The sequence below is a fragment of the Arachis stenosperma genome, chromosome 4 (genome assembly GCF_014773155.1).
Source record: "Arachis stenosperma cultivar V10309 chromosome 4, arast.V10309.gnm1.PFL2, whole genome shotgun sequence".
In the NCBI taxonomy this organism is placed as follows: Eukaryota; Viridiplantae; Streptophyta; class Magnoliopsida; order Fabales; family Fabaceae; genus Arachis; species Arachis stenosperma.
In genome coordinates, this window is record NC_080380.1 from 97,393,969 (window position 1) to 97,420,198 (window position 26,230).

Consider the following 26,230-nt stretch of genomic DNA (forward strand, 5'->3'; position numbering starts at 1 on the left):
GTGAAGATGGGAGTAGATGAGTTCATACCCATTGAACACCCAATCACCAAGAAGTCAATGGAAGGACAAATGCAAGACAACTCTATCAAAAGGAGGGCACAGGAGTTCCTCCCTGAATTCCCTGAAATTGGCTACTGGGCCAGCCTAGAAGCATCTATCACCAAGTTGCAAGAAACTATGGAGCAACTGAAGGAAGAACAGCAGAATCAGAACTGCATGCTCTGCAAATTGCTGAAGGAACAAGAGAAGCAGGGGCGTGAACTCCAAGAGATGAAACGCCAAAAGCTCTCCTCTCAAGCTGAGGGAGCATCCACTTCTCAAAATCAAGGTTGTTGAGTCCTAACTCTGTGAAAACCTCTATCATTAGGAGTCTATTTTTGCGTTTTTCTTTTGTTTCCTATTCCTATTTTTATTTTTATTTTTTTTGTCTCATCTTATATCTATATTTGAGTCTTGTTCTTAATTCATAGTTAATAAAATTTATGCCTTAAAGTTATGAATATCCTATGAATCTATCACCTCTCTTAAATGAAAAATGCTTTAATCACAAAAGAACAAGAAGTACAGGATTTCGAAATTTATCCTTGAAACTAGTTGAATTAGTTTGATGTGGTGACAATACTTTTTGCTTTCTGAATGAATGCTTGAACAGTGCATATGTCTTTTGAATTTGTTGTTTTAAGAATGTTAAAATTGTTGGCTCTTGAAAGAATGATGGAAAAGGAGAACTGTTATTGAGGATCTGAAAAATCATTAAAGTGATTCTTGAAGCAAGAAAAAGCAGTGAAAAAAAATTTATTTTCGAAAAAAAAAAGAGAAAAGAAAAAAAAATAAAGTTGTGAACCAAGGCAAAAGGAGTGTGCTTAAGAACCCTGGACACCTCTAATTGGGGACTCTAGCAAAGCTGAGTCACAATCTAAAAAGGTTCACCCAATTATGTGTCTGTGGCATGTATGTATCCGGTGGTAATACTGGAAGACAGAGTGCTTTGGGCCACAGCCAAGACTCATACACTAGCTATGTTCAAGAATCAATATACATAACTAGGAGAATCAATAACACTATCTGAGTTCTGAGTTCTTATAGATGCCAATCATTCTGAACTTCAAGGGATAGAGTGAGATGCCAAAACTGTTCAGAGGCAAAAAGCTACTAGTCCCGCTCATCTAATTGGAGCTATGTTTCCTTGATATTTTGGAGTCTATAGCATATTCTCTTCTTTTTATCCTATTTTGATTTTCAGTTGCTTGGGGACAAGCAACAATTTAAGTTTGGTGTTGTGATGAGCGGATAATTTATACACTTTTTGGCATTGTTTTTAGTATGTTTTTAGTATGATCTAGTTAGTTTTTAGTATATTTTTATTAGTTTTTAGTTAAAATTCACTTTTCTGGACTTTACTATGAGTTTGTGTGTTTTTCTGTGATTTCAGGTATTTTCTGGCTGAAATTTAGGGTCCTGAGCAAAAATCTGATTCAGAGACTGAAAAGGACTGCAGATGCTGTTGGATTCTGACCTCCTTGCACTCGAAGTGGATTTTCTGGAGCTACAGAAGCCCAATTGGCGCGCTCTCAACGGCGTTGGAAAGTAGACATCCTGGGCTTTCCAGCAATATATGATAGTCCATACTTTGCCCAAGATTTGATGGCCCAAACCGGCATGGCAAATCAGCATCAGAAATTCCAGCGTTTAACGCTGGAACTGGCATAAAACTTGGAGTTAAACGCCCAAACTGGCATGAAAGCTGGCGTTTAACTCCAGAAAAGGTCTCTACACGAAAATGCTTTATTGTTCAGCCCAAGCACACACCAAGTGGGCCCGGAAGTGGATTTTTCTATCATTTACTCATTTCTGTAATACCTTAGGTTACTAGTTCACTATTAATAGGATCTTTTGACATTGTAACTGTACCTCATGACACTTTACACGTTTTCTTTGTGTACCTTCCACAGCATGAGTCTCTAAACCCCATGGTTGGGGGTGAGGAGCTCTGCTTTGTCTTGATGGATTAATGCAATTACTGCTGTTTCTTATTCAATCATGCTTGCTTCCATTCTAAGATATCACTTGTTCTTAACCCGGATGAATGTGATGATCCGTGACACTCATCATATTCTCAACTATGAACGTGTTCCTGACAACCACCTCCGTTCTACCTTAGATTGAGTAGATATCTCTTAAATTCCTTAACCAGAATCTTCGTGGTATAAGCTAGAACTGATGGCGGCATTCAAGAGAATCCGGAAGGTCTAAACCTTGTCTGTGGTATTCTGAGTAGGATTCAATGATTGAATGACTGTGACGTGCTTCAAACTCCTAGCAGGCGGGGCGTTAGTGACAGACGCAAAAGAATCGATGGATTCTATTCCGGCCTGACCGAGAACCGACAGCTGATTAGCCATGCTGTGACAGAGCATAGGAACATTTTCACTGAGAGGATGGGAGGTAGCCACTGACAACGGTGAAACCCTACATACAGCTTGCCATGGAAGGAGCCGTGCGTGTTTGATGAAGAAGACAGTAGGAAAGCAGAGATTCAGAAGATGGAGCATCTCCAAAACCCCAACCTATTCTCCATTACTGCAATACAAGTAATCATTTCATGTTCTTTTGCTTTTTACAATCAATCCTGATAATTTCTGATATCCTGACTAAGATTTACAAGATAACCATAGCTTGCTTCAAGCCGACAATCTCCGTGGGATCGACCCTTGCTCACGCAAGGTATTACTTGGACGACCCAGTGCACTTGCTGGTTAGTTGTGCGGGATTGCAAAAGTGTGATTGCAATTTCGTGCACCAAAGTTCCACAATGAAATGCTGCAAATTTCAAACTCCCTTCATGCTCTCGATAATATTGTTCTTTGTCTCTTGTTTAAGAAACACTATTCTTTAGAGTGGGAGTACGTACTCCTCATCTAGCGCCCGACGCTCTGCTAGGGTTTCACTGCGCCGCCTCCATGGTTACACCTTTCTTTGTCTTTTCTTCGTCAAACTCTTTTCCATCTTCTTCTATTTTTTATTTTTTTCTTAATTTCTTTTCCACTTAGCTCCCTAATTTTCGTTTTCTCTCCCAATTCATTGCTCTTTTAATTCATTCCATTTTCTAATTCACTCATTCCATATATCTTATGTCTCTTTGGAATCATTGAATACCAATTCTGATTTTCTCTACACCATGAGCAACAAATCAGAGACTCAGAACCCTCATATAATTGCTATGACGGTAGAGGGTGCCAGCCTTCAAGTGGCACCCAAAGAAATATAAAACTGCTCTCGTGGAATTGTCGGGATTTGGGGAGACCCCTGACAATCCACAATCTTAAAGGGATTTGCAAATCCTACTCCCCCGAGGTTGGTTTTATCTGTGAAACAAAAAATCAATCTCGACAAGTTGAAGGAAAACTAAGATCTTGTGGTTTCAAAGAATGGTTTATTGTAGATCCGGATGGATTATCAGGGGGTTTGGCAATGGCATGGAGGGATGGTTGCACTGTTCAGATTTTACAGCATGGTAGATTTTTCATTGCGGCATCAGTTCTGACAGCTGGTTCTAATGATCCCTATGGTGTTCTAGGTGTTTATCTCAGTTCAAATGATCAACATAGAATGGCTCAATTTGCTGAATTAACTTCAGTCACCAAACAGTTCGATGGTAAGGTTGTGTTAATGGGGGATTTTAATGCCATTTCTAATCAATTGGAGAAAGAAGGTGGGGGTGCTAAATCTCCTTCTTCTATTGAAACCTTTAATAGTTTTATTGATGATAATTTCCTGATTGATATTGGTATGGTCGGGAGACCATTCACTTGGTCAAATAGACGGAGGGGCGATGAGTTGATACAGGAAAGACTGGACCGATTCCTGGTAGGAGTTGACTGGCAGCAACTCTATCCCAATGCAACGGTTCTTAGACTGTCAGAATCAGGCTCGGATCATGCCCCTCTTCTCCTAGACTCTAATCCGAGAACTGAGAGATCTAAATGCCGATTCAAATTACAAGAAAGATGGTATTTCAATGATGAAATACGCCAGATTGTTAGAGAGGTTTGGCATGAACAGATTGATGGTTCAGCCATGTATATCCTAGCTCAAAAAATAAAGCGTTGTCGGCATAAGATTGTCAAATGGCAGCAAGAACACAGATCTAATTCGAAGGTGGAGATTGATTTACTTCAGTCGGAATTAGAGGAACTTCGTTTAGCAGGAATTCATGGAGGCGACATCATTTCAGAAATAGAGGACAAACTTGAAAAAGCATTGTAAAATGAGGAATCTTATTGGAAAGATAAGTCTAGAGTCAAATGGCTCAAATCTGGTGATCAGAATACAGCTTTCTTCCATCATAAATTTAGAAATCGAACCCGAAGGAATAGAATTTGGCAACTAACTGGCAATGATGGTGAAGTGGCTACTTCAAATGCTGGTATTGCTTCTGTGGCTGAATCTTATTTCAAGGACATCTTTTCCTCCACTTGTCATGAGAACCCTGAACCTCTGTTTACTGATTTTGAACCTAAGGTTACAGCTCACATGAACCGTAGGCTTCAAAGACCAGTGACTATGGAGGAAGTGAAATGCGCAACATTTAGCATTCATCCTCAAAGTGCTCCAGGAGATGATGGTATGACAGCAAAATTTTTTCAAAGCTTCTGGAACATACTTAGTGGTGATGTGTTTCGAGCAGTTAAGAGCTTCTTTTCTGGGGGCAGAATCTTGAAGGGTTTTAACCACACTCACATCTGTCTTATTCCCAAGATTTCTGATGCTAAAGATATGACTCAGGTAAGACCAATAAGCCTATCTTCAGTCTTTTACAAGATTATCTCCAAAGTATTTGTACATAGGCTTCAGAGTATGATGAATAGACTAATTAGCCCTACGCAGAGTGCTTTTATTAAAGGCAGATTAATCTCTGATAATATTCTAATTGCTCACGAGTGTATGCATTACTTGAAGAACAAAAAAAGGGGTCTCGAAAATGAAATGGCGCTAAAATTAGATATGAGTAAGGCATATGATAGGGTGGAATGGCACTTTCTTTAGTTTATATTGGAGAAGTTTGGTTTTGACTCTCGATGGATCATGTGGATTCGAGAATTAGTGACAACAGTTTCTTATTCTATTATTGTGGAAGGACAACCTTATGGTTTCTTCAAACCAAATAGAGGTATTCGACAAGGAGATCCTCTATCCCCCTATCTTTTTCTTTTTTGTGCAGAAGGTCTCTCCTTCTTGCTACACAAGGCAGAACAAAATAGACTAATTCAGGGTCTTCAGATACATAGGCGATGTCCCAAGGTCAACCACCTCCTGTTTGCTGATGATTCCATTTTATTCTATAAGGCTAATCCTGAAGCATGTTCAAATATCCTGCATTTATTGAATTCTTATGAAAGCATCAGTGGCCAGAGGGTAAATCTTAATAAATCTGCTGTATTCTTTAGCCACAACACTCCGTCCACTACTCGTACACTACTGGCTAACTCTATGAATATTAATCATATTGGGGCTCAGGATAAATACCTTGGTTTACCTTCTACAGTCTCTAAATCGAAAAAGGCTTCTTTTAGTATGATCAAAGAAAAGGTTCAGAAAAGAATCCAAGGGTGGAAGCGCAATCTTCTTTCGTCAGGTGGTAAACACATATTGCTTAAGGCAGTGGGAGAAGCTATTCCTATTTATACATTGTCTTGCTTAAAGTTTCCTGGTGGTTTAATTTCGGAAATTCACTCTCTACTTTCTCAGTTCTGGTGGGGACAAAAAGGTTCTGAAAGGAGGATGGCTTGGATTAGCTGGGACACTATGACTCGCCCACGAAAAGAAGGAGGCCTTGAATTTAAAGATCTCAGAATCCAAAATCTGGCGCTTTTAGGCAAATAGTTTTGGCGACTTGTAACACAGCCTACTTCCTTATTATCCAAAATCTTAAGAGGTAAATACTTTAGCAATGGTAATGCTATAACGGCAAAAATTGGAGTCTTAACTTCTTGGGGATGGAGGAGCATACTGGAAGGCCGAAAGATTGTTGAAAAAGGTCTTAATTGGGCTGTGGGTACTGGTGAGGATATCCGAACCTTTGAGGATCCTTGGCTGCCTCCTCCGTATCCTTTAATGATTTCTGACATGCCAAATAGACAGGCTATTTCTGAGTTGTTTCCAAGAGTTAAAGATCTAATTACTGAAGATAGAAATTGGAATCAGAATCTCATTCAAGAACTATTTTCCCAAGACGTTGCAAACAGGATTTTGTCAGTTAAAATTCAGCAGAGTAGGGACAAATTGCAATGGGATTTGAACAAATCCAAGCAATATGATACAGCTTCAGGTTACAAAATTGGCTATTTATTTTATCATCCGCCTCTGGAGCTTTGCCCTAATTATATGCAACAGAAAAAGCCGTGGATTGATCTATGGAAGTTGAACTTGCCTCACAAAATTAAGCTATTTATTTGGAAAGCTCTCCATGGCCGACTTCCGGTGCTTGCTCAGATTCATCACCGCATCCCATCTATATCACCAATATGCCCTTGCTGTCATGAAGCAACGGAAACAGTCACTCATTGTTTGATCGATTGCTCTAGAATTAAAGACGTATGGTCTCAGAGTTATCTTCGTGACTGTCTTCCCCCTCAGAGTTCTAACGACTTTTGGACATGGTGGACTGCATCAACAGAGATACTTAACCCGTTGAAGAATGCTGACCGTAATCCTCAATTGCTTGCCATCATTTGCTGGAACTGCTGGAAAGCTCGCAACCAGTTGATTTTTGAAGGTTCTACTTCTATGCCGTCTGCCATTCTAGCAAGCTCTGTCAAGTTGCTCCGTGAAATCCAAAGAACTCCCAGTTTAGGTCGTCATCTCCATGAGACAAGCTCTTAGGTGCATTCAATTTGATTTATCATTATTTCTTCTTTAAGATTTTTCTTCGTTTTTCGATCACGCACCGTTGGATGAATACCTTCAGTATAGTATTTTTGGGAAATTCCCACCTTTTATTATGCTGTCCTGCTTTTGGACATCTTTATATTTTATTTTTTAATAATTAATGAAATATAACCTATTATCTTTGGAAAAAAAAAAGAAACACTATTCTTTACCTTCACTTATTAAAAGTTTTATTTAGATTACGACCCTATTTACTTGGCTTTGTTTAGGATTATGTGAACAACCCACTTTAGAAGTAGTCAAGTTTTTTCATAAATAATATAACACGGCTAAGAAAAATGGAAATATTTGTTTGAAATAAATTAAAAAAACAATAATTATTTCTCAAAACAATTTTTTTATCTTTATTTTTTGAATTTATTTAATTTTTAATTTTAAAGTTAGAGCAAGTTTATCGACTGCATCAGTACGTACAATTTAGATTATATTGATATATTTTTATTTTTTTATTTAATTCATATAATTTAAAATTTAAAATTATAAAATTTTTAATTTTAAATTTAAATAGATATAATTAATTTGATAAAAATAAACGTAATCGTATTATTATACTCAAATAAGTAATTATGTTTATTCGGTTTCAAAAAATTAACCGTTTGAAAATCAATATTTTTAAATTAAAATATCAACATACTCGTATTATTTTTAAATTAAAAAATTATAAATAAAAGCACTCTTATTATTTTAAAATTTTAAATTTTAAATAAACGTAGTTGTTCTTATTTTAAATAAATATTTTCATATTATTTTTTTAAAAAGAGTCTTTAACGATCAAATATGGTCTTTAAGTATCTTAATAAAAGAAATAGATGTGTATATAATCCTTTAAACATGGTCTTTATCTATACATATGCACTCTAATATTATTAATTTAAAAGATTATATACATTTATTTTTTTGTTGAAATACTTAAAAACTATATTTAAGTGCTGAGGTCCCCTTTTAAAAAAAATTATATGAAAACGTTTATAAAAAATAAGACAAGCATGTTTATTTAAAATATAAAAATTTTAAATAAATCTATTCGTTTTAATTTCAAAATAATTTAAAAAATATAAGTATGCTTATTTAAATTAAAATTTTTTAAATAATAAGAATGTTTTTATTTATATTCTTTTAATTTAAAAATAATACAAGTACATTGAATTTTTAATTAAATATTATCGATTTTAAACAGTTACTTTTTTTAAAACCGAAGAAACATATATTATTAATCATATGAATATAATAATACTACGATGTTTATTTTTAAATTAAAAATTTTTTAGTTTTAAATTTTAAATTATGTGAACTAAATGAAAAATAAAAATATACCAATACAATTTACATTGTATAGAAATAGGAGTAAATTTACCGCAATAATAGACGAACTTGTTAGTTTCAATGAAATTCACCCATAATGTGAGCAAACTTTAACAAAATCTGCAAATTTGCCGATGCAATGAGTGAATTTACTCCAACTTCCAAAATAAACGGATTTCGAAAAGTAAAAAAAAAATGGTTTTAAAAAATAATTATTTTTTAATTTATTTCAGAAAATTTTCCAGAATTTAAAAATGACATTTCATTTCCAATTTTCCATATAAGTGCATGCTTTAGCTCCAATGGTCAAAATTGAGCTTGCTCAACAAACCAAACCATTTGAGAAAGCTTGTTCTCTTATCTATAACAAATACTCTGTGAGACTTTCATATATAGAAAACGGCGCTAACACAGGTAAGAAGCACACCGTTCTTCTTTCATCCGTAAGAAGCTATAAATAAGAATAACCTCTGAAAAGGGTTTCCAAGAGCTATATATGACTCGAACACCATTTCAACAAAGCCATAAAACCTCTCTAAGTGATATGAATTAAGTAGAAGACTAAAATATAAAAGAACATCGTTTGTAATCTAAGTATTTCTTGTACATTTGTATGTAGGTTATATTTGTGTAAGAGATGAGATTGAGAATGCCCTATATCTCTTAGAAAACTTCTTAAGGCTATATTTTAGTCGAGGATAGGATTTTAATATGAATTTGCTGAGTATTCAAACTCCTCAATACTATGCACATATTATAGGCACCCATCAGTTCACTTATACATCTAAGATATGTTTGATTTCTTAGATAATACCTTTCAACTATCTTCTAACTAAGCTCGGTTCATAAACTAAATTCTAAAATTTGTGAATTGTGTAACACCCTTGTTAACATTAAAAATTTTCACTAAGCTCGGTTCATAAACTAAATTCTAAAATTTGACTTAAAAATTTTCATTGTAACATGATTCTAATCCTAAGAAGACTTAAAAAAAGATTATCTAAAATTTTTAGGTTGGTCGAGATATCCAATCTGAGTCTAAGTTTAATTAACTTGAGAATGTTTGAGACAATAATATCTAATATTTTAAGCTTAGATTGCGATCTAATCTAAGTGTTTCCTGAAAAAACAATCAAAAGAATATGTAAGGTACTCAAGTTATTGAAGAATTCAATATGAGTCAAGGCTTAGATCAAAAAGACTTGATGCAATAATATCTAAAGTTTTTATATTGTTGAGGCATCAATTTGAATCTGATTTTAAAAAGTTAGAGAATCTAGAGTTATTAGGTTAAGGTATCTAATATAAACACCTAATAAAATTAGATTAGATTAAAAAATAAAAATTAAACTGATATGACCTAAATCGTAAATATTATATTTATATAAAATTTTTCTTGTAAGCCTTTCTTTCCTGTTAAATCATTTTATTTTAGAATAATTTATATGAACATTTCTTCCCTAATAAATCATTGTGGTTTAGAATAATCTATGTAGTACGCTTATCCTTGATAAAACGTTGCTGCTCAAAATAATCTACACAACTCGGTAATAAATAGTCGTAATTTACAATAATTTGCACAAAATAAAAAAGGACATAAATGTAATGAAAAAAAATTCAAGACAAACACATAATATAATATTATTAATTTAATTTATATATGAGATTTATCCTTAATAACATGACCATTATGAGTAATCATATAATATTCTGATTTTTTTTAAAAAAAATCATTATTGAATATATTAATTATTAAATTACATATATTAATAGAATTGATAACTTGAGAATAATAATATGGAAATAATAATTCTTAAATGCTATTATAAAAGAATACTTGTGTAAAATAAATATAATATTATATATAATATTCATCTTGTTTAGTTTCGTTTATCGAACTTTTGATTCTAGTAAAGAGTATTTTTATAAGTATATGCAAATACAAACTATTTTTTATTTTTATCTCTAATTCTACTTCTATTTCCTAAAGATTTTTTTTCCCACCACATGAAACTTTTATTCTTTAATTACTTAATATAAAAATATAAGTATATTTTTGGACATTGAGAAATTAGGAACAATAAATTTCTACACCAACAATATCAAAAGGAAAAGAGGAGTCCCATGCATATCTAAAGGTTGCAGGACGAAATCTAGTGATAGGGTTATTACCATCAGCAATAAGACAAAATTTTCCTGTACTATGAACAATCTTCAATGAAGGGTCAATCGGCTCCACAGTTTGAAATCCTGAACAATTTAAAGCTACAAGGGGAAAATTACATATACAATCGGTGATTATAAAAACTCGCCACTCTTGCTTATTTTTTACTTTGATCCCTGTTCGTTCCTGTTCAATTTTAAGATCGCTCAATTGGCACTGGCTATAACCTGAAATATACATATATTTGCACCAAAATAAAAAAAATTAAAATTATTAGTTGTAAAAAGGAATACTATATATACACATATAAATCAGCTTTTAAATTAGTTGTAATTGTGTGGGTGTATTATTTTATATTTTTAACATATATTTTCTATTTTATTAGTGATTGATTTTTAATATATAGGTAATATAGTTGTCGTGTGTGTATAGATTTAGAGTTTTCAAGTTTGCAATAAAATGATAAAGAAAAAAAAGGAAGTAGAAATTCATGCATTCGAAAAGCAAAAAGTAATTACATTGAAAAGCGAGAGCAAGAAAAAGGAGTATGATGCTGATAATTTTGTTGTTCATAGCAGCCATTCTTTCTTATGAGAAATCAAATGCTGCCTAAATGAATTTTTGAATTTATCTAATATATTTCAACAATGTCTTGGTGTGCCTTTTATAGTTACACAATGACATTCAAATGACTAAAATGGTGTAGCATGTTTGATAAATTAAATTACAAATCATTTTTAAAAAGTATAAATTAAATAATAATTATTGTATTTAGTAAAATAATTTTTTTAAATTTAGAAAGACCATAATAAATATAAATATAAGAATAAATTTTAATATTTACTAATGTACATATGAGATTTTGTTTAAAGTTTTTAAATTTAATATGTACAAACAAATTTTGAAAAGCTCTTTATTTGGTACTTTTAAAAATATCTTAAACTTAAAAAAAATCACAAGTATAAACATATAATATTTTTTATTTACTAAATATATCTTTAAAATTTTTTACCAAATTAAGTATTAATATTTTTCTTAAATAAAAACGATGTTTAATTTTTTATTTTATTTTTATGTTGACTGAATCATAATTTTGCAGAAGCTAATGAAGGAATTTCATTTTCATTCCTTTTCAAGTAAATATTTATGTCATTTGACTGTATTGAATTATAAATTTAAAATTATAAATAATATAAGGACCAAGATCCAAATTGAATTATAAATGAACTATTATATGGAGAAGGTATTTATTTTCGTGAGATTTGGAGTGACCAAGCTAAAGGTGACTTTTTGTTTACCCAAAAATACTTTCATGACACATGGTATGGTTATTACTAGAGAATGAAGCCATATAGTTTAATGCTAATTAATGACGTGATGGACCTAAAAAATTTAACAGCAGGACAAAAAGTATAAAAATAAAATTTTAATTATATTTATATTTATCAAGAGTAAACTAGAATTATATACACAAATATATATATAAATTTAAATTTTTAATAAATTAATTATCCAAAAAAATATATTAATCTAGAATAGTAAAAAATAATTTATAATTATTTTTTTATTTTTAATATAATTAAATATTTTTATTTTTTATGTATTTTTAAATAATTATTTAACTATTTATTATTTTTTATTCATCTGCAAAATTTTATTTATTATAATATTTATGGTATAAATATTTTTTTAACTAAAACAATTATCAGCCTAGACAAGATTATTTTAATAAAAAATATTAATATATTAATATACAGATAATATGCATTTTTATCTTTACTAACTTTAAGAAATACTAATAATTTTAGATATATTTAAAAAATTAAGTTTCAATTTGATTATTAACGGTGTTAAAAATTAACTATAACTATTTATTAATTTTTATTGAGTTAATTTATTTATTTATTTTTAGTTTCTTTATCAAAAATCAAATTTAACAAAATAGTTATAATTTTTTTATCATAAAACTCAACATTATCTATAATTTAAAATTTTTTAAAGATGTTTGTGGGGTAAGTAACTAAGTATCCCTTCTGATTGTTGGTGGGAAGCGTTGTAACTTGCCTTGTTACTGTGGGGACAAAAGTTTAATTGTATGCCAAAAAAATGTTTGTTCATGCAAGCTCGTATTGTGTCATTGAGTTAGATGGAGAACAATAAATTTAAAGTCTAAAAATAAAAATACAATTTAGTGTTTGAAAATATAATAAATAAAAAGCTTTTGAAGACATTAGCAAAAAAAAATATTTGTTTTGATACGCTAATAAATTTATACGTATTAGTATGATAAAAGTGTGGACAAATAAAATTATGACAAATAGATTATATTATCCACGTCAGCATTTAATTTAATTTTAAAAGAATATATATTATCATTACTGTTTTGAGGGTTACCTAAAATGTTGATTTGGGCCTTGGGCGTGAGACCCAAACTCTTTCTGAGGCAGCATCCGACTTATTCGGTGTCGAGGTGCCGCCGTCCTTGTTCCTCGTGAGGAGGTGGGGGTGGTACCTGCAAGAGACTCCGATACTTAAATCAGTAAGGGCTCTAGGCAAGTTTATAGTGGATTAGAATGTGAGTATACCTGAGGGATATCAGTGTATTTATAGTAGAGTCGATAACCACCTTTGTTGGAGTAGTTCCACCTTTATTGAAGGATAATCGTTCTCTTTATCTTGGGAGTTTGTTGGAATCTATCTTTCAGGAAAGATAGAGATAGTGGGAGAGATTCGCAGAGGCAATTACTTGTTTGGGCAAGTAGAGATGTGCTCCTTTGTGGTGTCTGACCTCTTTAAAAGGGTCGGGCGTATGGTAGAGGCCACCTCTCTGACGTATTTTGTGGGACCTTCGAATCATTCTCTTCCGGACATTTCAGAACCCTAGTTTTTCTCTGTAAGTCATGAGTCACTAAACCTCTTTGGTTAAGGTTAGGATCTCTACTTATTTCTATGGATTAAGACTATTACTTTTCTATTTTAATTAATGTACTCATTCAGTTTCTAGGATTACTTTTGTTCTTAATTTTATGAATTTAGGTTAACGAGAGTATGATCCTTATTCTAGATGCGTTCTTGTGACCCTTAGGAGAGGTCTCTCATCTGAACACAGTTTGAAAATAAATTCCTCCTAAGTTGCTAATTACTTGAATTAATCTGGATACGTGACATATAATCCGTTTAGCTTTGAGTAATTAGGATTTTTGTGACCATAAACTAGATTTGAACCTAACCCTCTAATCGAAATCAAGTGACCAAGAGATTGGCAGTTGATGACGGTTAGAGAAAACTAAATCCCTAAGAGATTAGGTTTAGTTAATTATAGTTTGCCATGAAATAAATCTTGCATGATTAAAATAGTTGGTAAGAAACTTTAATCCGAAAAAGTAAACATCTCTGATACCTTAACTATTTCTCTCATTGATTTTTTACACCAAACTCACTATATGCTTCTTTACTCTTGTTTTATTGTTTAATGCTTTAAAAACCCACAAACCAATTTTTCTATTCGCCTGACTAAGCCAATCAGTTGACCATTGTTGCTCAGTTCCTTAGTCCTCGTGGGATCAACCCTCACTTACCTGAAGTATTACTTGGATGATTCGGTGCACTTTCTAGTTAGTTGTGGATATTCTCAAAATTCGCACCACTACTACTTTGCTTACTACAAAAACTCTCTTTTTATTTTGAGATTGTTTTTGCCATCTGATGTTACTATTGCGAGTGTTTGGTTGTGTTTCTGGGATTTTTAGGAAAGTTTGTTGAAAATTTATTTTATTTGTGACTTGTTGAATGGATTTGTGTTGCCTTCAATGGCATCGCTGCTGCTGTTGCAGGAGGAATTCCATTTTAGCACTTTCTTGTTTTAAAGAAGATGGTTTCAAATTGCTTTCATATTTTGGTTTCTTGTACCCGATTTGTTTTGCTGGTGTTTGAGCTCTGTAGTGATGTGACTTGTTTATTTTACATTTGTAGGTGTAGCTTTTATGTTTCAATCTGTAATTGTCAACATGTCATCAAAGGTCCCACCTTCTTTGTTATCTTGGGTAGATAGTATTGTCTGTCTTCCTGTTTTCGTAGTTGACAAAGAGTATATTGACGTATTCTGTAGACACCATAGGATATGTAAAAGTCGGAAAGATGAAGGAAACTACGAGTTAGTAGTGCCAGACCATGAGGAGAGAGTGTGTTTGCCCCCTTAGAAAACTCGGAATGTCCCTTTTTCTATGCATATTGTAAGAACTGCGATTAATGAGCCATTTAATTAAAATAATTTAATTTCCCAGAATAAGATAAAAAATTTAGAATATCAATTAGAAATTTAAATATGATATCTGGACTTAGTAGATTTTTTTGAGTTGGAAAATATAATTTTCTGCGGAAAATTGTATAAAAACGCGTAAAGATAAATTAGCCAGCAGTCCCAGTTTAAATCTGTCCGATACTATGTGAGAGCAGTAAAAATTGTAGGAAAACATAGAAAAATAATTAAAGTTGAAAATCAGGCGCTAATTTTAAAGGTTTGCCCCGAAATTAGACCAAACAGGTTAAAAACGCTAACGGGTTGGATCGGGCCCAAATTGGGCCCAAACTCAACATATAAATACTCTCTCAACCACTTCACCCTTCATAACTCAAAAACACAGCTGCATAGAGAGAAGTGAGAGAAGAGAGCAAAAAGGGAAATGTTACTATTCATTCTCCACTTTCGGTGGCCGTAACTCGAGCTACGGTGCTCCGATTCGTGTGCCGTCAGTGGCTACGCGAAGCTCTTACTAAGCCCATTAGTTCTATCTAATGTTTTCTGGTATGATTTTGAAATTTTTCCTCCATTCTGTAGCCCTAAGAAATTCGAAATTTAAGGTTTTGGTTTTGAGTAGATTTTGTGTTTTCAATTTATTAGGTGGTATCTAAGGTTGAGCTATTGGTGGCTTGTTCCCCAAACACCATCGGAAAAGGTAAGAAAACTCTTTACCTTTGTGAAATTATGTATTTAGGAACTCTAGGTATTGATTTGTGGTATTTGGTATGATTTTAGTTGAGTTTTTGCAGTTGTTGGCATTTAATTTGAGCTTTGGATTAATTGTTGGTGATTGGAAGCTTGTGTTGGACTCAATTTGGGGTATTGTGCATATTAGGAATTGACCAAGGTATGGTTTTAGTTTTCTCTATGTAATATATAATATTTTTGGACACTTAGGCTAGTGGACCATAGGATAGGATTGAAATGAATATTTGGTTGTTTGAATTGTGATTGTGTTATATGCATATTGATGGACGTTGGATAATCGGAATGGTTGAGATATGATTATGGTAGAATGTTAATATTATAATGATAAATGATGCTTGTATGAATGGATTATTATTGATGAATAAGGTTGTTGAGATAGATTGGGGAATTGGTGAATTGAATGATAATTAGGTGTGGAAATTGTTCATGCCGTGGGTCGAGCTGTATGACCCAGGCTGATTGAGAATAAGTCGACTAACCTCTTCAAGTCAGAATCGCCCGACCTCTTCACAAACAGCTCGGCCAAATTGCCATAAGAAGCCCAAGCAGGCCCAAATGAAGGGACACAACCCAAATCTAAAGGTGGTGAAGCCTAAAAAAAGATAAGGCGGTTCCCCTTAAAGATAAGATGACACTACTCAAAGATAAGATAAGATAACTATCTTATCTCAAAGGAAGATCACTCTACACCATTATAAATACACTGGAGCACCCAGGTATAACTCATACTCTGATTCTACTAAAAACCTGCTTAATACCCTTGCTAACTTAAACATCGGAGTCCCTTGCAGGTACCACCACCCTCCGGTGATGAAGGATTAGCACCACCACCAAGTCCAACAAGTCGGACACGGCGGTTCCAACCACCATCATTAAGTCGGACACAACAGCACCGACAAGTATAGAAGATCTCGTCCGAGATCGACCTACAGTTTCAGGTAACCCTCGAAACATTGGCGCCGTTGCCGGAGAACCTGGAAGTCATCCCATCATCATGGCGAACAATCTTAGCAACGACCGCAACTCAGATCTAGAAAATAGAACACCGCAGAAGGACATGGACACCACACCAAAAGATACGTCTCGACCAAACGGAGACAAGAATTCACCAAACACACAAATCCTGAAGGCACTTCAAGCTCAACAAGATCGTCTCAAATAACTCGAAAAGGAGGCTGAGCACCAATGAGAAGGACCTTTGAAGGGAAACTAGGCGGCGTAAAGAGTTAGAGGACAAGCTCTTAAAACTTGAAGCCGATCTAAAAACTAAGGCTACTCGATCCAATCATGAAAAATACCACAATTACACCCCCTCTTTGGGTATCTCTTGTGGAAGTTTACCAAGAAGTGTGCCATACTGAGAAGATCCCACCACCTTGACCACTTAAAAGCAAAAAAGGAGGAGGAAATCGGACTGAGTACTGTGAATACCACCGAATCTATGGACATCCCACCAACGAGTGCTTCGACTTAAAAAATGTCATAGAGAAATTGGTAAGAGAAGGACGACTAGATCGATATTTAGCCAACAAATCGGACGAGCCCAGAAAGCGAAGAAGGGACGAAGAGGTAGGACGAGTTGAACGACCACCTCGCACCCCAGAGAGGCATGTCCACATGATAAATGGCGGATTTAGAGGAGGGAGGATCTCAAAGTCATCTCGCAAAAGGCACCTTAAAGAAGTATATCATGTCAAAGGAGAAGGATCACTCGACATCCCTAGTATTACTTTCACACAAGAAGACGCGTCAGGAATCATCCCGAGACATGATGATTCCATGGTCATTATTATCATATTAGCTAACGCATGGAAAGTGAGTTCTGGAGCTTTAGAAATAACTAATACATACTATTCACCATTTTCAAGTAACAATTTCCCTTTCCATTTTGTAGATACATTGTTGTATTTGATCCTTTGGATGGATCCTCAAATATTGAATGTGGTATTTCTATTGGAACTGTATGAAATTGTCATCTCAAATATAATTGCTGCATTGGAAATAATCACTGAAATTACAATGACACCTGCTATTTTTCCTATAGATCTTTGGCATTTACGTAGCGAAGGACAAAGATAAAGTTACACTTGATGATGTCTTGCAACCTGAGAACAGAATGTTAGCAACTGGTTAATACATGTATGGTATCTCTTGCATGGTAAAACAAAACACCAATCTGATGAATTGTTCATTTAATATAACTTTGTATTGAGAAAACTCTCGAATCGTAGTTCGTGATTAGCATAGGACATGGTGTAAATAGTTTCACACTCTTTTATTTTGTTATATTCTAATTAGATTCATAAATCAATCAACGATAAAATTAATAGATATAACGTCAATAAATGAACTATTAAAAATTAACATAGAATTTTATAATAACTAAAAAAAATAACATGTTGATTGTTGTTGTAGTGGCAGAATCGAGCAGTGCAGACAAACTAGCAGTGTAATGCAGATAGCAACACCCACATGGACGACGAGCAACAACAACCATGAACAGCTCAAGCACTCACTAGCAAAGGGAGGCGTAGCAAGATGCAAGCAGTCAAGCACAGACAAAGGAGAGTGGCGACATGTGAGCACACGACGCGAAAGATCCAGCGAGAGGCGCGACGATAGCACACGAGCGTGCATTGGTGGTGAACGGAGGTGGGCCAAGCTGCTGAGGTGAGCTCTAATGGTGTGGTGGTGTTTGGGGGGGTGAGTAGTGAACTCCTAATCGTTTGTGAGAGATTGAGAGTAAGAGGGATTGGGGTGTGGGGTTGTGCTTCAGAATTAGTGAGAGACTGAGTAAATATGCCGTGTCATCTCTCCAGTGATGAGAATAGGCAAAAAGGCTAACTTTTCACGCCTAAAAGTTTCAAAGTACCACGGGGGCCAAATTGAGCCAATGGTCAAATTTTAGGGGTCATTTTAAGTATTAACTCCTTTTAATATGTATAACTATTTATTTATACTAGTGACTGATTTTAGTGGTTAATTTTAGTGCATATGATTGAATTGATATTTATTAACTTATCATGCAATTTGATAAATTTAAAAAGAATTATAAGATTAGGTTTCTATTTATCAACCTGTCATACAATAACTTGATAAAATCGAACAAGTTGTTAATTGTTCATTTCTCTTATCACCATTTTTAACAAACTATATATAAGTGGTTAAAGCATTTATTATTGTATAAAAAATAGTGAGTGAAAATTAAAAAAAAAAAAAGGTGAGATTTTTTATGTGTAAAAATTTTTGTATGAGTATCATTTTCATAATATATAAGAGAATATTATAAATTTTTTAATATATTTTAAAAAAGAGGTAAATATTAAATCAGTACTCGAAAGATTTTGTCGCTGACAAAATAGTACCTGATTTTTATTATTGACAAAATGATCCTCGAAAAATTTTAAAATTTGACAAAAGTGATCAGCCGTTAATTGAGTTACTTGGAAATAAGGTTTATGAGTGACGTATCAGTTAACAATGATCATAATTATAAAAGTTACTCACTTTTAATATTATAATTTTGAAAAAACCCCAATATTATAATTGTAACGACCCAATTTCTAGTACGTCATGATCATACTAAAAACTGAGAGCTACCAACTTGTCTTCCTAATTATTGTCTATTATTTATATGAGCCTGATTTGTTGTTAAAAGCGTAGTTATTTTGCGAGATACTTTTTTTAAAACATTTAGATTAATAAACAGAATCATTCATAATCAATTCACAAATGATAACAGATAAAACAGTTATAAACAACCACACATAAATACATCACAAGCAGTTGACAACATTCAGTGATCCAGCCTTTATTAGAGTATAGACTTTTAGTTAGAACACCTCTATATATAGCTAGATAATAACTATATACATATATATACATACAACATCCCAGGCCCTGACTTGTTCAAGAAGTTCCTAAGTTGGCGCCCAGGCTAGCCTAAACTCTATACTCACATAATCCCTCTAAACTACTAAAGCGAGGGAAAGTTCGTTCTAAGTCTTCAAAACTCAAGTCAGGTGGAACGTCATCAAAAGGTGGAACATAATCTACTACTCCTCTGCACGATCAGACATTGTCATATGACGTCTCTCTGGTACCTCATCAAGTAACCACATAACAGGAGTTTCGTACACAGGATTTAGGTTAAAGCTCGCATACAAACGGGCTGCAGACGTTGGCTGGTCTCATAGTATATACATATAAACAGATAACGGAGTTCACTCTAGACTCAGAAGGCTACCTAGAGCAGAATTCTCTTTGCGAAACGATCATCAACGAACTACGAAAAGGTACTCTTGCTTCCATCTGAAGGGGGGAAAGGGAGAGAGAAGGGGTAAGAATTGGGGAGTTCTTAGTAGGGTCGGGGTTATTAGTTAAGTTCATTAATTCTTCATTGTTTAGTAGACAAATAGCAGAATACAGAGAAGCAATAAATAGAAGATACAGATAAATAAATAAAATAGAGAAAACAGAAAGCAGAACACAAACAAAAGAATACAAGAAAATAAAACACAAATACAAAGAATAGAATACAAACAAAGAAAACATACATTCATACAATAGTCATAACAGAGGAAATGCACAACCAAGTATGATGCATGTCTAGCCCTAGCGTAGGTAATGAGCTCATCTGTCGGTTACTAACCCGCTCCTGACATTACCCAGCAACCTCTGTCTGGATAAGGCTTTCCTGTTGGTAATACCCATCGCAAGCATCTTTTGTCTTGCAGGGCGGCATTTATTAGCCGATATACGCCCCACACACTCACTGTAAGCAACCTTTGTCTTACAGGAGCACAACACACTCACTGTAAGCAACCTCTGCCTTACATGAGTACAACACACTCACTGTAAGCAACCTCTGCCTTATAGGAGTACTCTTTAATTCTGTGTATCTCGATACCTCTGTAAGCAAACTCTGTCTTACAGCATAGCATTATAGCTAGGTATCCCAGAAAACCATTCTTAGTGGTCGTACCACCATCTATCTGACAGCCTCAATGCAGCAGATGAACATACAAATATCTTTGGAGTTGCCTTAATGCAACAAATGACCTTTCAACAGGCCCTCTGTTTGTTCTCTAATCTCTTTATCATATTACTCTTTTCTCTTATCTCTTTACCCTGCTCTAGTTACTCTTTTCTCTTTGTCTCTTTGCTCTACTCTGGTTTCTCTGTTTAATGTATGTATTTATAGCTTATGTAAATTTCGGTATGGATAGTTAGCCTGTTCCAAGTATAGGTTCATTAAGTCTATACTGAAACAATTTAACTTTTTATATTATACCTAACCCTAGGCGCAACCTAAGAACTAACTATGTTGCTCCTAGTTAGTTCGCTAATCTCTATTTGATTCTGTCATTAAAGTTTTACAGACTTTTTCTTTGATTTTCATTTCTTCTTTAACTCTTTATCTTTCCTTTGTCTTTACCTCACTAATATGTTATTAGCATTTCCTAAGTGTTTTATGAAGATAATTATGAGATTCTGAACTTAAAGTTATCTTTCTAAAACTTTTACGAAAAACTGTCTTTTTCGAATTATTTTATTATTTTTATTAAAATAATATTTTTAATTTAATATTAATATTTAATATTTTAATATTATTTATTATTTTATTAATATATTTTTGAAAATTACCCCTTTTTAAATTTTAACCTTTAAAATTCACTTTTTACCACCTGTAACTTTTAATATTTCTACTTTAACCACCCTAACTTTTAGAAATTACAAACCCTCCAAAGACCAAAATATTTACTTTCTTACTCTTTTTAAGATCTAAAGCTTGTTCTTCATTGTTTTTCACCACATTCAAAGTGTTCTTCATAAATTCTTCAGATTCTTTCTATGTTTTCACCCGTTTTTCAATCTTTTCAGTAACCGATTTTTACCATAATTCATAATAAATTAGCAGCCAATAAAACCTCATATTTTCCATTTAGTTACAACACAAATTCAACCCCAATTTAAGGGTTAGGGTTCAAAATTCCAGTAGCCACAAGAACATGCATTCATAGCTTGAATTTCATCAAATTTTCACCAAAATTTCAACAAAAATCACTCATATAAACAATCAATTTCAAGCATAACCAAACCATATCATAATGACACAACTCAAACACAATTAATCAAGATTAATTTCACTAAATCCTACCTTGTTTTGCTGCTCCAAATTCGGTTATGCTCTTAGGTGGTCCTTAAGCACTTTTCCTCCTAAATCACATCAAGAACAACTTTAAATCCATAAACCCTCAACTGACCGAATCTCATTCAGCATGTTAGGAAGGGATTTATCACCTTAAAATTTCTGTAAATTAACATTTCTTGGCCCACAAGTCAAATTAAGCATGATTCCTAAGGAAGAACATCAAGAAAACACATGTTTAAGCATGTTTTCTTGAAACCGAAGCAAAAGGGAGATGGTGCAGCCAAATCACCTTGATTCCAGCCTTGATAAGTCATATGATTATTTAGAGAAAGAAGAGATGATCACTTTGGTCGGATTGAAATTTTGATTTGAGTTTTAGTTCAGAAGAAATCAAGCTTTGAAGATCAAGTGTTCATGAAGTTTTATCTATTTTCTCTCTTTTCAATTTCGTCCAAAGGGAGCAAATGACCAGCCTTGGAGTGTCTTGGGGGTGTAAGATGAGTTGTAATTTGTTGTCTTGGAGGTGGATTAAAATAATATTAAAATATCTCATGTGTATAACTACTAAAACTAGATGTATCGGAACACTCATAAAAACATCTCTAAAAAATTTTTTCTGAGCTACTAGCATAAATGACACTAGTAACATATTTAATATGAGAATAGAACATGTATGATGAGGCATTAGCATTGCTAAAGTCATCAAAGAGTGCTGGTGCTAAGATGCACCAGTAAACTATGAACCCGGTTAAACCGATTTCCTGTTTTTAACTAAAACAGACCAAGTAATATTATAATATCATTCAAGCAGCTTCTAGTACTAATATAATGATAATATTATACTATTATCTTTCTTCTCTCATGAATCGAGTTCGGTTTGTCAAACTGAGACTATTTACGGAAACTAGAATCAAAACTCCTAACCGATACGGTTCAAAAACTAGGTTCTTCATGATTGTGTTGTCGAGCTTGCCTCAAAAGAGGTCCTGGCTTAAAGATGAAATAATGATAATGAGGATTAAGATGCCTAATGATACAGCATAGGTGTTTCTTTTATTGAACTTCCAGAGAAATCTGGGCCTTCAGAAAAGATCTCACGTACTCGACAAATGGGGTTGTTACATTCTACCCTCCTAAAGAAAAATTTTGCCCTAAAAATTTTCTTTACCTGTAAGCAGGCATGGATAATCGGCCCTTACCTTATCTTTTAATTCCAAAATTACGTGCATCAGTTAATGAAGGGAATGAATATATTGTACCCTTATTATACAGTATATTTAAGAAACGAGTCTTGACATAACACTGACCTTAGATCACGGAGTCTGAGTACAGAGCATCATCAACAGTCATGGCAGATATTCATCCTAATCGTTGGGTTCTAGCTGGATCTTAAACAAACCTGTTTGGAAAAGCCCTGGCCATATGTCCAGGTTCTCCACAAGCATAACAATTGTTTGTTCTATACTGACAAGGTCTGTTACCATGATTTTTCCCACAACTTGAGCATACCAAAATACCCTGAGGTTCACCTCCTCGTTCCTGTCCCAGAAAATAGTTATGGTTGTTGTTGTTGTTATGAGCAAGAAAATCACCATTCTATTGATTCCCATTTTGGCGCTGATATTGACCATTGGCTTTAAAGTTGCGACCTTGAGGGGCTAAATTTTGAATAAAGTCTCTTTGTTTGACCCTAAATCCTATCATCATCAGACCCTCTTCTTCTTCATCCGCAAATCCTCTTTCTCTTTCTCCTCCCTTAAGAGCCTCTCTAATTCTATCACTTTCTCACTCTCTATTCAAACCTTCTTCTTCACCTGTTTTGTCATCCCTTTTCTTCTTCTTCCTTTACTTCTCTTCTTTAATCTTCACCTTCTCCCTTTTTGTTCTTTTCTTTCTTTTGTTTTCTCTATGGTGACAACAACAACTCCAACGACAACAAGATCATCATCATCCCTCTGTTCTTCTTCATCATTGGTAGCACCACACGACCACCACTTCTTCCTCCTTCAGTTGCGACGCTTGCCGTCGAATATCCAACACTATTGACCACTATCTTCTCTGTGCTCTCTGTAACTCGTTGCTTTCATCACTAACGAGTTTCTTCTTCCTCTTCTCTAGTGAACTCCCCTTTTCTCCTTTTATTTTTCTTTTCTCTTCTATTTTCTCATCTACCCCACCACTCTGTTTTTTTTTTCTTTTTCTTCTCAGCCGCCCCTCTCATCTTCTCTCTATTTCTTCTTTTCTATCTTCATATCTATTTTTTTATTTTTTTAAAAAATGCATACAATTGTTGTTGCTGAACTATGTAAATATTATTATTGTAGTTGAACGGTGTAAATGTTAGATTATGGAGGAGAGTGTGCAGAATGAGTTGAGGAAGAGGAAAATTGTGAAGAAGAAAGAGATAAAAACAAAGATGAATGTGATTTAGGGATGGGGTTAGTGGTAGTGGTGGGTGGTGCAGGAGGTGGTGGTAGCAATGTTCTGACAACCGGATTGGACCGACTCAGCAGAAAAAACTGTTATTTTAAAAATCGCTAAAAAACCGCTAAATCAGACAAAAACCAATCGATTTAACCTGACGTGAATTCGGCCAGTTTTTATAAACGGCGTTGTTTTTTGGTTTTCATAAAAAATGAAAATAAAAAAATGCAGCTGCCTCATCGCGTCTTCCTCTCCTCAGTCTCATTCTCACCCCTCTTCTCAGTGTCACTCTCACCTTCAGAAAACTTGTCCTTCCTCTCTCTAAGAAAAAAAGAATCAAGAAATTCTAGCTTCCATCGCCGCTGCCAAGAGGGAAAAGATCTGGAATAGTAGGAACAACAGATCCGAAAATGCATAAGGACAAAACAACGCGAAGAGACGACAGATCTGGAACAACGCAAAGCCAATGGATCTGGAATGGCGATAACACGGTGGTGGTCCTTGAAGGCTAACACAATGCTTGATATGTGCATCTTTTTTCTCTTTCTAAGAAACTGAAATATCCTTGTTTATGTGCAATATGTATGCCACCACTATTGTTTGAATGAAAGAGGGACAGGATAACAATTGAATGATATAGTGATATATTAGCGTTTCTTTTTTTTTTAGAAGTTTAGCCTTATGTTGCACATGGGATGGACTGTATTGTGTCCAATAAACTTTTTTTAATCTTTCATTAAGATTTTGAAAAAGTTTTCTTTTTTATAACTTTTATTTAATTTTTAAATTTTTCATAAAAAAATTAACTTTTTTATTATTATTATAAGTTATATATATTTAAAATATTAATATAAATAAATTATAATACACATAATTTAAAATAAATACATATTTAAAGATATGCTGTGTTTAAAATAAAAAGCTAAAATAATTAAGATCTTAAAAATCCTAATAAATTTAGTTCAAGTTTAAAAATTATATGCATCTAATAGATTTTAACCAAATGATTATAATTGTAATATAACACTTATAAAAATCATAGTCAAAGATTATCATTTAACATAATAATAAGAATATAATTTTAATTATTTGTATTTTTGTGTCTATTTATTATTTTATATATTATTTTATTATAAAATAATTTTTTTAGTTGAACTACAGACTACAGTTAAATAGGTTGAACCAATAAATTAATAAATTAATAATTAAAACGGTTCGATAATCGATTTGATTTTTAAAACCTTAGGTGGTAGTGAGGTAGAAGAATATGTGGAGGGAAGGTGTGAGGATGCTTAAGGAGGAAGATGAGAAAAAGGATTAGAGTTTTCGAAAGTTAAAATTGTGTTTTTAAAATTATAAGAGTAATTACTCAAATCAGTCTCTAAAGATTTTAAAACGGATATTTTAATTCCTAAGAAAAATTAATACACAAATCAACTGCTAAGATTTTACTCTAGCAGACAAATTAGTCCCCAGTTCATTTTTTAGTAGAGTAATTATCCATATCAATTCCCAAAGATTTTAAAAGCGGATATTTTAGTCAAAAAAAATTAATACACAGATTAATCTCTAACATTTTTTTTCTGTCGGACCTAACAGTCCCGTCTATTTTATTTTTACTATATGTCGACCTTTATTATTATTAATTTAGCTTTGTGTATGTAGACGATGACAGTCCCCGTCTATTTTATTTTTACTATATGTCGACCTTTATTATTATTAATTTAGCTTTGTGTATGTAGACGATGACACTATAGCATATTATATTATTAATACACTCTTTTCGCTAGAAACAAGTAAGAGGAATAATGATGCTTTGAAATTCAAATTAAAATATTTTCTTTTAATACAAACATAATTTTTAAAATAGGACATCTTTTAATTATATTAAATACAAAAATATCAAATAGTTTCAACCTTGAATTTCTTGTAAAATAATCTCTAATAATTTTATTGAATATTATTATTATTATTATTGAGTGAATATATATATATATATATATATATATATATATATAAACATAAGAATCTAATGAATAAATTTATCATTATTTTTGTCCAAAAAATATAAAAATTTATGGATAATATTATTGTGCAATTAATAATAATAATAATAATAATAATGATAATATGAATAATAATAATAATAATAATAATAATAATAATAATAATAATTTTACTTTTTTTAGACAGAAAACAGCTATGTCTGACGGAAAAAATTTTGGAAATT

At 33.1% G+C, this 26,230-nt stretch overlaps 1 protein-coding gene and 1 long non-coding RNA gene across 2 annotated transcripts; one reads left to right on the forward strand and one right to left on the reverse strand.

Annotated features, from left to right (window-relative positions):
* The first annotated feature begins 3,471 nt into the window (after window positions 1-3,471).
* Window positions 3,472-6,882, forward strand: LOC130975225 (uncharacterized). The gene is made up of 5 exons (XM_057900044.1): window positions 3,472-4,262; window positions 4,356-4,785; window positions 5,347-5,415; window positions 5,518-5,767; window positions 5,936-6,882. The coding sequence occupies exons 1-5, from the start codon at window positions 3,472-3,474 to the stop codon at window positions 6,880-6,882; spliced, it is 2,487 nt and encodes an 828-aa protein (XP_057756027.1).
* Window positions 6,883-19,236: 12,354 nt separating this feature from the next.
* LOC130976857 (uncharacterized) lies at window positions 19,237-24,123 on the reverse strand. Its single transcript, XR_009084781.1, has 3 exons — window positions 22,884-24,123; window positions 21,583-21,641; window positions 19,237-19,733 (listed from the first exon to the last, which is right to left on the reverse strand). It is a non-coding gene; the product is annotated as an uncharacterized LOC130976857 (long non-coding RNA).
* Between the last annotated feature and the right edge of the window lie 2,107 nt (window positions 24,124-26,230).

Bases quoted from the DNA above. Each gene is read 5' to 3' on its own strand.
- LOC130975225 (XM_057900044.1), top strand. From the start codon at position 3,472: ATGGCATGGAGGGATGGTTGCACTGTTCAGATTTTACAGCATGGTAGA. The intron at 4,263-4,355 runs GTAAAATGAGGA...TCATAAATTTAG, and splicing joins GACAAACTTGAAAAAGCATT to AAATCGAACCCGAAGGAATA. The intron at 5,768-5,935 runs GTTCTGAAAGGA...AAATCTTAAGAG, and splicing joins GTTCTGGTGGGGACAAAAAG to GTAAATACTTTAGCAATGGT.